At 39.0% G+C, this 17,070-nt stretch overlaps 1 protein-coding gene across 3 annotated transcripts in view; it reads right to left on the reverse strand.

Moving 5' to 3' along the window:
- Positions 1-15,569, reverse strand: part of LRBA (LPS responsive beige-like anchor protein) — a 750,846-nt gene extending 735,277 nt beyond the window's left edge. For 2 of the 3 annotated variants that reach the window (XM_068542608.1, XM_068542606.1), the window contains exons 1-2: positions 15,060-15,569; positions 14,277-14,711 (exon numbers count right to left, since the gene is read on the reverse strand). In XM_068542608.1, coding sequence (XP_068398709.1) covers positions 14,277-14,492 — 216 coding nt within the window. In that variant the 5' untranslated portion in view covers positions 14,493-14,711; positions 15,060-15,569. The remainder of the gene's footprint in view (positions 1-14,276; positions 14,712-15,059) is intronic. The other variant, XM_068542607.1, reaches the window with a different exon arrangement.
- Between the last annotated feature and the right edge of the window lie 1,501 nt (positions 15,570-17,070).

A 17,070-nucleotide genomic window follows, 5' to 3' on the forward strand; every position in this document is an offset into this window, starting at 1 on the left:
ATGAAGGAGAGAGTCATATAGATAACTAGAGGAAGAAATCAGATCCATTTCTGGCAATACAGAAGACTTAGGTGTCCAGAAAAACACTTGTTCAGAATTCCTTAAAATGCTGATTGTTAAGCAAACAAAAAAAAACTTCCATGAATGGCTGAACTAGAGAGAAACCAAGGAAAATCTTTGGAGGTAAAAAACAACCGAGTTTCAGCAAGCACTGAGGCCAGTATCTGCCCTGGGAGCATCCACCGATCTCTTCTGGTTTAGAAACTGAGTCTTAAGGGACTGCTAAGGGGGAGAAGGACAAAAGCTTGGGGCCTAAAGAATGTGGGGAATCTGAAGGGCAACACTGTCGGTGGGTGAACAGGTGTGGTAACAGGGACAGGACACACTCATCATAAGCAAGTGGACATATCTGCCGGTCTCAACCTGAGTAGAAGAGAAAAAAAGAAGTCTCCCTCCTCTCACTCCAATTTGGGACCAGAACTCATACTACCTGTGAGGTCTAACAAAACTCAAACTAAAAATTTAGTTTCAAGAGGTTCAGAATATGAAGACACTGGAGCATGACAGAAGCAAACACCAAACCACCAGGAGGAGTACACTTTAAACGAGACCTCAAACTATACTCAAAAATAATAATCCATAGAACAGGGGCTTCCCTGGTGGCGCAGTGGATAAGACTCCGCGCTCGCAATGCAGGAGGCCCGGGTTTGAGCCCTAGTCAGGGAACTAGATCCCACATGCATGTTGCAACTAAGAGTTTGCATGCCACAACTAAGGAGCCTTGGAGCCACAACTAAGGAGCCCGCCTGTTGCAACTAAGACCCAGCATAAATAAATAAATAAATAAATAAATATTTTTTTAAAAGGCCTCATCTCCAAATACAGCCACATTTAAAAATAATTATAATAATAATCCATAGAACAAAAGCTCATTTTTTTAAAATATCACAAAATAATGAAGAAACAAACCCCCAAGAACCAGCAGAACAAGCTTTATAGAAACAGACTCCGAACACTGAAAAAAATAAAATGATCATATACACAATATTAAAATGTTAATGTTTAAGGAAATAAAAGAGCTATCAGAAGTATGACTAAGGAAAAGAAACTATAAAAATATGAATATGAAAAAATCAAACAGAAGTTCAAGATATAAAAAATTATAATTTATATTTATATTATAGTATATTGTTTATTGATATATATTATTAGATAACTGAGAGGCGATCATCCTAGGCAGAGAGAAAAACAAGAGTAAAGGGGCCCCTGCATCCAGAATGGACTAAACCAGAGTAGAATAAGGACAAAGAAGTACTACTTAGTAGGTCACAAAAACACTCAATAAATACTAGCTATTATCTCATAGATTCTATGGGGAAAATTTAGATAATGGAAGTAGTCATTTTTTTCTTTCCCATTTCAGCATCACATACAGCAGCCAGAGCAGAGCTCTAGAAGACCCCAATTAGGTTCAGAAGAGAGTAAGAAAACACTGGTTTTCTATGAAGTGGGAAGAGTCTTAAGCAGTAGTCTCAATGTCAAAAAGGAAATCTGGGTCTTGTGTGAGCAAGGTAGAGAAGAAGGAAAATGGAAAAGTATCCCCATGTGATTCAGAAGATAAATATCCAGAGGCAACAATGATCAACAGAAAAAAAGGATCCATTAAAACTGTCATTTCAAACTTAAGTATCAATTATTATTAATTAGGACATCCTCTCAGTATTCAAAAATTTCACAAGTGAAGTCAACATTCCATTCCATTCCTTAAAAAACTAAAAACAGAACTACTATATTACCCAGCAATCCCACTAAAGGGCATATAACCAGAGAAAACCATAATTCAAAAAACACATGCACCCTAATGTTCATTGCAGCACTATTTACAATAGCCAGGACATAGAAGCAACCTAAATGTCCATCGACAGACGAATGGATAAAGAAGATGTGGTAATATATACAATGGAATATTACTCAGCCATAAAAAGGAACAAAATTGGGTCATTTGTAGAGACACGGATGGACCTAGAGACTGTCGTACAGAGTGAAATAAGTCAGAAAGAGAAAAACAAATATCTTATATTAATGCACACATGTGGAATCTAGAAAAATGGTATAGATGATCTTATTTGCAAAGCAGAAATAGAGACACAGACATAGAGAACAAATGTTTGGACACCATGAGGGAGAAGAGGGCTGGGTGGGATGAACTGGGAGACTGGGATTGACATATACACACTACTGATACCATGTATAAAATAGGTAACTAATGAGAACTTCTGTATAGCTCAGGGAACTCTACTCAATGCTCTGTGGTGACCTAAATGGGAAGGAAATCCAAAAAAGAGGGGATATATGTATATCTATAGCTGATTTGCTTTGCTGTACAGTGGAAACTAACACAACATTGTAAAGCAACTGTACTCCAATAAAAATTAATTAACAAAAAAAGTACCAGTAAAAAAAAAAATTCCATTCCATAGCAATGAGAATTTAGAATAAATGAAACTCCCAAACACATGCCAAAATTTTTCATTTTAACTATTTGATTTAATGTTAAACTTTTTCCAAGTCTTTTCAAGAGATACTATAATGACAAGAAGAAATACAATCTTCCTTGTTCTCCAATATTCAGTGCCCCTCTATGCAAGAGGATTATATATACCTACCCTGTGAGACTCACACATGGTATGATAAACACAAGCAAGGACATTTGATTTTCCTCAGTCAATGAAACGTGAATGGAAGTGACATGTCACTGTGAGCGGAAGCTACGAGAGCCATTACACATGGTTCATCATGTTCTCTTTTCCTTTCAAGGGCAATCCAAGTTCAATATTGTACAAATGAAGTTTAAGGCAGAGAATGGCAAGAGATAAGCCAAGATCCAAATTACTTGTATATCATAATAAAGAACTTGCCTTTATCCAGAAGAGAATGAAAAACTATTTCTGCCCCATAAATATTTGCTGAATGAATGAATGGATCAGTCCCACTGGAAATATTTACTTGTTTCATAAAAGAGAAGTAGTGTCATATTACTAAGTCATAAGTCTAGTCAAAACAGCAATATGTAAAAATGCTTCACTTTAAAATCTTATTCAAGTTGATTCTTTGACTTTGACGTCTTACTTAAAAATTTAAAATGCTAAACTCTAGTTAAATTCACACTCTAATCCATAGGAAAAAAGAATAATCTTGCCCCCTAAATTTATTCAGTAAATCTATCATGGAAGCAAATCAACTTCAAGGAAAGGTCATTTGAACACTAGAGGCCCACTAATACATCTTGACAAATATGAAAGACAACACCTGGTATTCTCTTCTGTAACTGATTAATAAAAGCATCATCTTTTCCTATTTAGTGCTCGATGTGGTCAATATATAAATGACAAAAAAAGGTGATTAAAATTTCACTTTTTTATAGGATCAATATACAAGGTCATTTCGATCTTGCAAACTAAATAAGCCAACTAAATCTTGACTGTGAGAGTAAAAAAGCAAACTCCAGCACCTTTCAAAATGATTAACTACGTCATTAATTCCATCCAATTTGAATATCACATTCCTTAAAAACTCCCTTTTCCTATTACACATTTTAAGTTATTTAAAGGGGAAAACAAACAAATTAACCCTACCTGCCTCAAGCCAAATCTTGACTATGTTAGGCAAGTTTTAAACAATCTAGATACTTTTCCAGACACTGATCAATTACATGATTGAAAGATGCCTTAAGCCACTATTTCCAGTTTAAGGTTCTATATATGGCTTAGTGTTTAAGAGCTCAGGTTGTAGATTCCCTGAGTTTGAATCTCAGCAACATTACTTGCTCAGTGACGTGAGCAAGTTACTTAGCCTCTCTCTCAGTTTCATCATTTATAAAGTGAATATTACAATAGCACAGTCCAATCTGCTATAACTTATATCTTTGCCTTGAATCACCTCCTACAAGATTGTTAAAGAGCAGAATAATGCAGGTATAGTGTGGAAGTGATGTTGGTTCATATGTAGTTTCTTCCAAAAGAATTAAAGGGAAATTCTTCACAATACATTAAGATCTGAAAAAAACATGAAAATTTACAGAACTGCTTTCCTTTAATGCAAATAGTGCTTGGTTTAATGATTGCAAGAACTACAGCTGGCCCTTGAACAATGTGGAGATTAGGGGGGCCAACCCTCCCTGCAATCCAAAAACCACATATAACTTATAGTCGGCCCTCCATATATGAGATTCCTCTGCATCCTTGGATTCAACCACCATGAATCGTGGAGTACCGTAGTACTTATTATTGAAAAAAATCCACATATAAGTGGATCCACCCAGTTCAAACGCATGTTGTTGAAGTGTCAACTGTATTACGCTTTTCCCACAACATTAAGTATCTGACAATCTACAAGTAAAGATGAAGAAATGCAAAGACATTTCCCCCGATATAAAACAATGAATTAATGAAGAAAGCATCAGAAGCTAAAAAAAAAAAACCGGATCTACATCTCAAAGAAGGAAGCACAGGTTCCAGGTTTAATACCACAAAAGTGACTGTGATGCTAAGGTGAAAATATCAGTAGAGACTTAACCTTGCTAGTATTTTCATTAAGGTTACTGCTTTTGTTAACATTCTCGTTACAAAATTCCAGAGGTTTTGAATGGGGCACCTCATTCCTATTTTTACCCCCGTAAGCCCTGTTATTTTTAGTCCACTGTTGTAGAACACAAGACATTTTGGCAGAAAGACCTACACCTGATTGTGAGAACTGTAAAAAGTAAATGCAGTTAATACACATTTAAAACGGAACCTGGCACATTCAATAAATCTTAGCTATTGCTATTACCTACTGTAACCCAAAATAATGAATTAACTTCACCTCAAAAGCACACCAATTATCAATATATTTTCCCCCAACCTCAAGAGCCATAGATCATCTCACCATCACTGAAAATTAAAACTTACCCCCCAAAAAGTTTGAAAACAGATTAAGAACCATAAGCCCACCAGATGTTTTAGTAAACTAACAAAATAACCCACTCACACTTCTGGCCACAGGCACTGTCTCACCCATGCACTGACAAGAAAGTCACCTACAGTAAGGAAAATTATTCTGAAATGCTTTGGATTTTGTGTCTGCTTGATACTTATTAATTTCACAGTAGTATTATCTAAGAAAACAAGTTGGTGATACTGTTAATAATAATTTTATAATATCTTTATATAATTTTCTTTAGTAATTAATATTTTCTCCATTTTAGATACCAATGAGCCTCATTGGTACTTACTCTGTTTCTAGAAAAGATTTGTGGATATCCCATTTAAACTGATTAATTACCATATTACTATCAGGATTGACTTTTTAAGTTTCATGTATTAACATCAAATCCACACTTTCAAAAAAATACTCTGTGTAAAAAGTTTTATATGTGTGTGTGTGTTCATAAGCTCTGAGATATAATGATTATTTTTATTCAAGATATGGAAGCCCAGGGACTTCCCTGGTGGCACAGTGGTTAAGAATCCGCCTGCCAATGCAGGGGACATGGGTTTGAGCCCTGGCCCGGGAGGATCCCACATGCTGCAGAGCAACTAAGCCCATGCGCCACAACTACTGAGCCTGCACTCTAGAGCCTGCGAGCCACAACTATGAGCCCGCGTGCCACAACTACTGAAGCCCGCATGCCTAGAGCCCTGCTCTGCAACAAGAGAAGCCACCACAATGAGAAGCCCCCACTCACCCCATAACTAGAGAAAGCCCGTGCGCAGCAACGAGGACCCAACACAGCCAAAAATAAATAAATGAATAAATAAATAAATTTACATTAAAAAAAAGATACTGAAGTCCAAAGATGATGAAGACTGGATTCAATTAGGTACTATATATAGAATTTAAGATAATATATTTATATTACTTTATGAGAAAAGTATTTTCACTAGAAACAACAAAATCTACATAACTCATCAGAGGCCATAGCTTTAAGAGATTTACTATAGTTTATAAATAAAAATACCACACCACTTAAGTCATTATTCATGAACAAAGATCCTATTAGGCAAGGTGAAATTTTTTTTCAGTTCTCAAGCAATAGATTTACCTCTAACAAAACGTAGTTAATGGGCTTCCCTGGTGGCGCAGTGGCTGAGAATCTGCCTGCCAATGCAGGGGACACGGGTTTGAGCCCTGGTCTGGGAAGATCCCACATGCCGCGGAGCGACTAGGCCCGTGAGCCACAACTACTGAGCCTGCGCGTCTGGAGCCTGTGCTCCGCAACAAGAGAGGCAGCGATAGTGAGAGGCCCGCGCATCGCGATGAAGAGTGGCCCCCGCTCACTGCAACTAGAGAAAGCTCTCGCACAGAAATGAAGACCCAACACAGCCGAAAATAAATAATAAATAAAATTTTTTTTTAAAAAAACACGTAGTTTATTGAGACCTCATCAGTTTTTCATCTTTCTGTAAGAATCTATAGAGAAAATCCAGCCCCTCACCTCTCTCTAAAACTGTAATTTTTATAGAACATAAATTACTAAATTAGTCTGGTCAAGAGAAGTCTAAGTAAATGCAAAAACCCAGGTGTAACAGACAGCAGAACACAGAGCATGAACATCAGATAGTTACATAACTTTAGAAGTCATGTGGTGTCTAATTTCCTACCCAAAGCAAGAAGCCACTCTGTAATATCCCCAATATGCAAACTTCTACAATCTCCAGCAACAAGAAATTCTCTACTCTACAAAGCACATTTCAATCACATGTATTATTCTGGGACAAATCCAATTAAATCTTTGAGGAATCAAAACGGATACACACACATCAAAAAAGTTTTAAAATCTAAAACTCAGAGTGTTTTATGAAATTAGTTTAATCAATTAAAAAGAGTTTGTGTACTCTCAACAGTGTTTTCCTTTGTACCATTTCCTTTTATTTTGTTTTTTACTTCTTATGTTGTCCCAACGGCTTTTAAGCCAAAGACTCACTGGAAATATACTCAGAGGTAGGTTTCTGAGTATATACTCCATTATATGAGAGCATATGAAATACTAGAGTAAAAGGGAAAAACTACTTTAAGAGCACATTATAAGAGACTATTTTGAAAATAATGAAATTGCTCTTCTTAGGGGTAAAACAGATACTGAAGTAACTCAAAATTATATAATGAAAAATGCAAGCTGCCTGACAAGTATCTTCATAAGAAATAGTCAGAAAATAATAAAAGAAATATGTATTAAGGTTTTAACAACATACCTTTTGCAGAAAAGAATAATAGATACTAGACTTCCTAATGAATGTAATTTATTTAATGAGGAGATTAAGGCATTTCCATTTAATTTAACGAACACTTTTAAAGTACCAAGAAACACTGTGAAAAGTTCTGGAGGTACAAAGGTAAACAAAACAATTTATTGTTATCTAAGTAAGTACTATAAAACCAAATGTATTCTGGACATTTTTCTTGCAAACATACAAAACTATTACAAATATTTTAAAGAATCTACATATGAAAAGAGATAATTTATAATATAAAAATTAAATATATTTCATTAGTTCAGCTAGGTCAGTATGAGAAACAAAAGGTATGAGAAACAAAAAGCTTACTCAGTTTCCCTTTCTATGAAAGAGAACAACAACAAAAAAAAATTCTGAATTTTCAGTTCCCAAATGATTTCCCAGTTCAAAATGGACATATTCAAAATAGAAACAAGACTGCATACCTGCAGGGGCCTAAGTTAGCAATTCTATCACTTCTAAGAAACTATAAGTTATTAAAATATACCAACTCACCCAAATATCTTTTAATTTTCAACATTAATAAATAAGCTAACAATATCTACCCATGAGCTATATAAATGTTCATATACTTTAAACCATTTATTCCTCTTCTGGAAATTTCAATGCACAAAGATGCCTACAGAAGCATTTTAATAGCAGCACAAAAACAAAACAAAAAAAAACCATTTACTCAAAAGTTATTCATCTTCTCATACACTGAAAAGTACAAAACATTGATGAAAGAAAGAAGATCTAAATAAATGGAAATACATTCCATTTTTTTTAACAGAAATTGATGAGTTCATCCTACAATTCGTATGGAAATACAAAGGACCTAGAATAGCCAACAATCTCGAAAAAGAAAAACAAAGAGGATATACATCCCTATTTCAAAACTTACTACAAAGCTACAGTAATCAAGACAGTTTGGTACTAATGTAAGAACTGACATATGGATCAAAATTAAGAGTTCAGATAAATCCTTACAGTTCTGGTCAACTGATTTTTGGCAAAGATGCCAAGGCAATTTAATGGGAAAGAACAGCCTTTCAACAAATGGCAGTGAGACAAAAAGATGAATTTAGACCCTTATCTTACCCTTCTTTCACATCATACAAAAATTAACTCAAAATAGATCATAGGCCTAAATGTAAGAGCTAAAACTATAAAATGTCTTGAACACAGGATGTAAATGTTCTAAAATTAGATTGTGGTAATGCTTGCACAACTCTGGAAACTTACTAAAAATCACTGAATTACATACTTAAAACAAGTGACTTTTATGGTATGTAAATTACACCTCAATAAAGATGTTTAAAATCAAGTCACCTCTAAGAGTGACAATGGCTATTAAATAAACCCCAAAATAAGAATGAAGTAGTATATTGCAGAGCCAATAGGCTAATAATGACTATATAGAAACAAAAAAATTATAAGATAAGGTTGGAATATGATGATTGTAACTATCTAAAATTGCAAATACTACAATAATAGCAAATAGTTATAATTGCACTTAATGTGCCACACATTATTTTAAGTGCTTTACAAGTATTTACTCATTTAATCCTTTCTACAATATAGTTTCCCCATTGTAGAACTGGGGAAACCAAGGCACAAAGAAGTTAAAAAAACTTGTTCAAGGACTTCCCTGGTGGTCCAGTGGTTAAGAATCCGCCTTCCAACGCAGGGGACGCGGGTTTGATCCCTGGTTGGGGAACTAAGATCCCACATGCCGCAGGGCAACTAAGCCTGCGTGCTCTAGAGTCCATGTGCCACAACTAGAGAGCCCCACGCACCGCAACTACTGCCCACACGCCACAACTAGAGAGAAACCTGCGCGTCGCAACGAAGAGCCCACACACCACAACGAAAGATCCCACATGCTGCAATGAACATACTGCAACTAAGACCCAATGCAGCCAAATAAATAATAAAATAAATATTTTTTAAAATAAATAAATAAAAGAATTTTTTAAAAAACTTGCTCAAGATCGCGACAGGGGGTTAAGAGAGTGATTTTTTTTTTCTCTTTACACAAATATCTTTAACATTACTATTATATTATTATGCATTTGAAAAGGAGAGTAGTGGACATCACTGGTTGCCTATCCAGCATCCATTCACTCTGTGAATTTCTTACCCAGATCTTTGTGTATCCATCCCTCCCCATGCAGCCCAAGTACTTTAGAGGAAATTGACCCCATTCTTAGGTACAGCAGTTGGCCCTGGTTTGCTTAAGCCAATCAGCACATTTCAATGGCCACAATCATTGCTTCAGCAGTCCAATCAGGACTCTTGTTTAGAATGTTAGGACAGAGAGGCTCTCTCCCAAGAGATCTGAACAAGAATACATATGGCCCCAAGTACCACTGGCAGCCATCCTATTACCATGAGGGGAACAGCAATGGACTAAAGCTGACATTACAGAAAGGCAAACAGCAACAGAAAGAAACTGGTCTTTAATATTATTTCCTGTAAATCTTGCCCTACCTTTGGACTTCCTGATAAATGAGCCTATAAATCCTTTTTATTGTGTTTAAACCAGTTTGAGTTTTCTATTATAACATGAAGTATCAATACAAACTGATATGGAGGAGAAGCCCATGAACAAGCATGTTTCTAGAATAGATTACTCTTAACCTTTAAATTATGATGTCAGGTATTAAGGAGGAAATAATTCTAGATACACACATCAAAATAGAAACATGATGAATGATTACCTTTCTAATAAATGTTCATATAAAAGCTTGAAAAGAAACTGCCTGCAATTTTATGTCCCACACAGTATTTTTTAATATTTTAATTTGACATTTTAAATGTTATTTTTTTTTAATCTAGATTTCCACTTCTTCCCAAAAAATCAAAAGGTTCACACATCACTGGGCCCATGTTACTGCAGGACAACAATCAGCTAAAATGGAACAGTAGATGCCCCACAAGCATACTCTCTGCACAGTCAATACAAACGGAACCTCTGTATGATCTGCTCAGCTTCTATAGGTGTTAAGAGTTTGCACCATTAATATCTCGCAGAACCTGTATCAATGCCACATAATGAGTAATGAAAAATTATATTCCATCTTCTAATCTTTAACTCTTTTTTTTTTGGCCACACTGTGTGGCTTGTGGGATCTTAATTCCCTGACCAGGGTTTGAACCCCGACCATGGCAGTGAAAGCACTGAGTCCTAACCACCGGACTGCCAGGGAACTCCCTAAGCTTTAACAGTTTAATTAAAATGGTACAGTTACTTTTTGAAGAAAAAAATTTCATGAAAACACGTATCTGTCACCAGCCCACGGGAAACACTATTCTTGAATTAAATAGCATTGAACACCTATAAATACCTGGTGGAAGCCTTAAACTCAGCAGTGAGTTCCTGAAAACATGCCAATATAATTATTTGGGTCCAAAAGTTGACAAATTACTTTAGCATACAGATGGAGACAAAACAAAAATGGTTTTAAATTGCAACAAGAAAAATGTAAAAGTTGACCAGAAGTTTGAAACACTTGAATACACAGGTGTACTATTAATCAAAACTTACCTATAAAACAGACTTGCGAAAGAAATTACAAGAAGGGTGGTAAATTCCAAAGAAATTTATAACAGGGACTTCCCTGGTGGTCCAATGGTAAAGAATCCGCCTTACAATGCAGGGGACAGGGGTTCGATCCCTGGTCAGGGAACTAAGATCCCACATGCCGCGGGGCAACTAAGCCTGCCCGCCACAACTACTGAGCTCGTGCCCCTCAACTAGAGCCCATGTGCTGCAAGCTACAGAGCCCACGTGCTCTGGAACCCGTGCGCCACGACTGCAGAGCCCATGCACCCTGGACTCTGCGCGTCACAACTAGAGAACAGAAAACCCACACAACACATCTAGAGAGAAGCCTGCGCACCACAACGAAGAGCCCGCATGCCAGAGCAAAAGATCCCACATGCCTCAGGGAAGATCCCGCGTGCCATAACTAAGCCCTAACGCAGGCAAAAATAAAATAATAAAATAATAAATCTTAAAAAAAAAAAGAAATTTATAACAGTGTAAGGTCAAGCTACATTAGCAAAGTTGGAGGCAGCACTTTGTAAAGAAAGACTTCTGAAGTTTTATGGCTCTACTACCTCTTACTATTTGGGCAGCTCTCAGGGAGGGGAGGTTGTTTAATTTTAACAGTACAAACTTTATGGTTTAAAGTAACTAATATATAATCAATAAGAGAGAATCGGTAGCATACAATCTATTTTAATAAAATGCCTGAAAAGTAGGAAAAAGTTATGATAGCTGCATATATATATATAATAAATATAGTATAATATATAATATAATAAACCTACTAATGAAAAATCCAATGAAGAAAGGATAAAGGAGGAGCATGCATGAGGATTCAGTGATACTGGTAATATGCTGGTTCTTTAAGTTAAATGAAGTTTCACAGGGCTCATATTATAATACTTCATTACTTATACATGTCACACATTCTTTTGTCTATATCCTATTTTTCACAATTTTAGACATTTTAATCCAATATACTGACTGTAAAAAAACTTAATAATCAACTTTCTGCATCTACATTCTGAGTGAAAAAACTGACTGAATAACCTGAAAAAATTTTTTTTTTTACTTCTAAAGTCTTTTTTTTGAAAGCTATTTGAATGGTCAATAAGAAGATATGAAAACTGAACAAGGTTTCAGCATTCATATTTAGCAGGACCAATGATTTTTCTGCCCTTACATTGGGGAAAGCTATGCCTAAGCTATAAATATCTGCTTAGGGAAGCAAACAACTCTACATCAACTCAAGAGACAGATGTATTCCTAGAAGGGTTGTCATTCTAAGAATCACCAATCTGCTTCACCTTTCAGGCTCTCAGTTTCCTTAACTATATAATGAGCTCTATGTATTAAACACTTAATGAGGGAAAAATTTAAAAACATATGCAAAGCGCCTGGCCCTTTGCCTAGCACATAGTAAATTGTAACTTTTTTTAAATCACACTTATTATTAGTTAATGTAACTTCTTTCTTTGAGTAGAATTGAGACTAAGGCTGATAACTATCGATTAGAAAATATTTAAGTGCAGCAGTACTAACACTGAAATGGTCTAGTTTACCAGATTCCCAAGATTTTCAGTTCCCAAGATTTTCAAAAGACTGGCCAAGACTCTTGATATCTGTAGGAGCATGAAAAGTTTTGTAAGGGAGAAGGGAAGGAAAAGAACTAATCTAATCCTCTCAGCAACTTTCTCTGCCCTACATGAGAGGAGAACAATGGTGAAGAGGAAGTGTAATTGAACAGATTTTCCCTCTCCTTCTACCCAGACACCTACTGACCTGCAAACATGTAGCTATGAAAGACTTAACCAGTCACCTTAAAATCCCTACCAGGTGTACAATTCTAGGCAGCATATGAACGAACTATTACTACAGAATTTGGATTTTCCTTAATGATAAAATGCAAGTGACTCATGTTCGGTCATCCACCTCCACAGAAGACATTCTAAAGAACAGAGGAGTTGGAATCCTCCTTCTGTCAGAGGAATGTTGTGTTTCACACACAAACAACTAATGATGGACTATATCCCTACCACAGATTTCTCTTTAACATCCAAGATACATGAGGTTTAAAAAAAGAAAAAGAAAAAAATTGAGAAGGAAAGTTTTCAAGTCTATTTGGAGACAAAGGGATACATAGATTTGCCATTTACCTCCTTCAGATTCACAAACTTTGAAAGTCCACATACACACAAGATCCCCAAAATGTTTATAACTGTTGAAACTGAATGATAGACACCAGAGTTCATTAAACTGTTCTATTTTTGTGTACACCTGAACATTTCCATAATATACATAATTTTTTAAAAATGTATACGTGTGTGTATTTGTATATAAACTCCCAACACAACAAACTGGTAGAGAAATACCAATTGTTCAAAATGTTCTTATTCCATAGGTAAGTGAATTTCATCAAGCTACTTTCTCATTCTAGAAGTTGTACCACAGGTGACCAGTCCATTAATAAAGGTCTAGTTAAGGAAATAATTAACTGCCCTGAATAAAACAAGCCTAACCTTGAAAAAATAGAGGCAAAGGGGAAAGGTAATAAACAGTTATTCAACTATTGCACATTCATAGTTGTTCCCATCTATTATCTTCTAACACAGGTGAATAGGTGGAAGAAGGGGAAATATCTAAAGGTCAAATTTACTTTTTATATTTTACGTTGATGGGCAACGGAGATCAGAATAAAGAAATCTAAAAAGTCCCCATTAGAAATGATAACCATTTCTAAGACTAGAGAAAAAGGGAAGTATCGCATATCCACCTTTTAAAAATAACATTCATAGCTCATAGTAGTATAACCAGCAACTTCCAATGACCAAATATGCTTTGCTGATAGACATGAATTCACAAATGAAATAAAGATTATACTATATCTGCTGCAATTCTCTTTTTAAATTGCCGTTCAATATTCACAAGATGTAACCCTAAATTCCCTCCAAAATTTGACTTTTGTTAATTATGTCTAAAAATAAAACTAGTCAAAATTAAATATAAATGCTAACTTTGCAACAAATTAATCTTTCATCAGCCCTGTGAACAAGAATTTTCTGTTCAAAATTTATGGCAAAACATAACTTAGGCAGACTCGAAAGAGTAGGTAGGACATTATTTCTCAAGTCCAAAAAAAGGTCAAAAGAACTTACTTAAAATGTCCGAAATGCACACTTAGATATACATCCCAAGGGGGAAAAAAATTTATAGAATAAAACTCCTCCACTGGAATCCTCCATAATACTTACATAGCAACAATTATTTCCTTAGGACCAAAGTGATCTGTTCACTTTCTCAAAACCTGGAGCATCTAAGTTTACCTAATTCCCCTTACAAGAAATTGTTTCATTTAGGTCAGCAGAATTTTGTTTCTATCATCAGCCTGAGTGAAGCACATGGCTCCAGCGCTAACGTCTTGTTCCCCAACCCACTGAGAAGATATGCTCGTAAAATAGAGATCTACTTACCAGGTTAAAGACAGTTTCTACAATATCCCTATTGGATACTTCTCCAACTTCAACCAGCCCCGTCAACACGGCAAATTTCATTCTGATGCCCCTGATAGGGAGCCCTGGTTTCAGAGACAAGGCACCCCCTTCGGCAGGGGTTTCTTCTCCTTTCCCTCCACCTCCTCCGTCATCACCTGTTGGCGGGGAAGGGGCAATACTGTCTTCACTGGCCATTGCGAGTTCACGATAAAGGACCACTCGGAGTCACTCTGGGACAGCAGTCGCCGCGCTAGTAATAAGCACACAGACGCAACGCAAAACGGAAAGGGTCACTCTTCAAGTTGTGGAGAAACCCCAAAAGCAGTTGCTGTGGAAAGTCCTCGGCGTCGCCTTCCTCCTCTTGGAGAATATTTGTCCAATCTCTCTCCCCGAGGCTGACAACAACGCCAAACCCTATTGGAAGATTAAATCAATGTTAAATAGGCTAGGTTTTGGTTTACGGTTTTTCGGGGAGAGAAGGGAGTAGTTAGTGTCCGTCAAATAAGTTCCTCAAAGGACCCCGCTACCAGCCACCCGCTTCCCCGCGCCTTGAGAAGCGGGGTTCTGAGCGAAGGCGGGTTCCAGAGGCCCGAGAACAGGTTCACTCCTCCCCCACACTCTCGCAGGTTCCAGGCGCAGGGCAACCTCTCCTCACAGGTGCACGGAAAAGGAAGCTGTCGCTGGGAAAGGGGGTGGGGGGGTGGGGGTCGGAGGAAAGCAGGGGTCCCCAAGCTACCCTAGAGGGAGAAAGTTCCTCCTCACCCAGACACTCCGGACTCGTCCTTGCCCCCCGCCAGGCAGCCGCGAGACGGAGGTGGCAGCTGAGATCCAGGGCAGGAAAGGGCGGGGGAAGGGGGCGGTGATGATTCTCAACGCTCGGCCCAGGGGGTGGAGTGGAGCACCTCTCGGGCACCTGAGGTTCGACGGGCAGAGGAGGGGTGGTGTGTGTAGTGGCCAGAAGGGAGGGGAGTCCCGGCGGCTACGACGAAGAGAGGAGGGAGGAGAGAGAGGTCAGTGCACCTGATCGCAGCCTCCAAGTTTCCCTAGTCCGCTCCCCGGGAGTCCGCGGCTGCACAGAACTCCAAGGCTTCCTGGCCCGCCCCACCGCACCCCACCCCACCCCTGCGCTCAGCCTTTGCAAAATCAGCCGCTGCCGGCGCTGCGGACGCCGCGGCTGAGGCTGCTGCGGGCGGTGAGGATGTTACTGCCACAGCTTGCCCCTCCCCGGCTCGCGCGGCTGTCCGCGTGCCCACTGAAGCTGCTCCCCGCCGCCATGACAGCGCCGAGAGCGGCCGGGCGCGGCGTGCGCGTGCGCGTGCGCGAGCGCGAGCAAGCGGGAGCGAGCGGCCGGGCGGGCGGGAAGGCGGAGGCGACCGCGCGGTGGCGTGGGGAAGCGCGGGCGGCCCCAGGGGCCGGAGAGGGCGGGGGCGCCGGGCGCGGGCTTGCTGGTGGAACAGTGTATGAGGGCTGGCGCGCTACGCAGGTAGCACCAGGTGTATCCCCGGCCCGACCAGTAAAGACCTTTCTTTTCAGAAGCCGACTCTTCCCCCACCTCCCACTCCCCGACCTGAGAAGGTGCTTTGGCAAGTGCCGAGGCGGTGATTCTGACGCTCCTTCTGTTAAGTTACCGTAGGGCCTCCTGGCGCGGAAGGAACCCGCCCCACGTTGCCAAGGTGTCTTCTTGGACTCGGAGAAGGACACCTGAGGGACAGCTACGAGCTAGGGAGGTGGCAGCTCCGGAGCCAGCGGGGCTGCTGTCCTTGCCTAAGGGAGCAAAGAGTCCCCACCCCTGACAGCTTTCAGCTGCCGCCCGCCCGCCGCGCTCGGCGAAGACTCGGAAAGAGATTTCCACTGGGATTCCCTGACAGCTGCCACCTTCTTTTCGGAGCGGGGTGTGGGGCGGGGAGATCGTGTGGACGAGGAACGGGGAAGATTCCTTGCAGCTGCCGCCCCACCAAACCTCTCCCACGTTCTAAGGAAGGGAGGACTCCTGAGACAGCTGCTCCAAGCAGCGTGGAGGCGGGGTGCATTTTGCCTGTAGATCTCGGAGGCGTGTTTTTCCTCTCGGGATTTTCCAGTGTGAAAGTTAGGCTCGCCTCATTCTCAGATTAGTTTAAGAGATCAATTATATTAGGATTGAAACCAGCACAGATCATCATAATCTGTGTCCCGTCCCGCCCCCCCACACCCGGTTAACAGTATTCTTCCTGACGCATTAGTGAAAAACAAATAGAGAAAAGTGGCTTGTCACCCTTATGGTACTATTTGAAGCCGTAAGGCCTTAAAACGTATATAATGGTTAAAATACTCGCACTTAAAAGTCAAGCAAAAGTGGGGTCAAAGTTAGGAAGTACTGTGGGAGAGTCAGAAGAAAAATTATATTGGTTTTAGGGAGGAAATAGTTTTCTAGAGAAAGGGTTATTTGAGATGGGCTTGGAAAATGAACTGGATTTTAACTAGCAAATGGAAATTTGGGAGGAGGGGGGGTGGCATGAGAAAAGACAAGCACAGGAGCGTCTTCTTCAGAAAAGTTTTGAAAGCTTACACCTTTTCAAAATACTAAAATGAATTCAGCTGTACCACATCTCATGGTTGCAAACGTTTAAGATTTGTTTTCTGTAAGTGGGTTTAATATTACAAAGATGAGGCAGACATTTTTCTCAAGATCTGAAATGGTGACTTGTGCATTGCCAGGGTAAGAGGCAGTATCAACGTCTTGCCATTCCTGAAAATTTAAACACGTCAGGTTTATATTTTAAATCATTAAACGAAG

This window comes from Eschrichtius robustus, chromosome 4 (genome assembly GCF_028021215.1).
Source record: "Eschrichtius robustus isolate mEscRob2 chromosome 4, mEscRob2.pri, whole genome shotgun sequence".
Lineage (NCBI taxonomy): Eukaryota > Metazoa > Chordata > Mammalia > Artiodactyla > Eschrichtiidae > Eschrichtius > Eschrichtius robustus.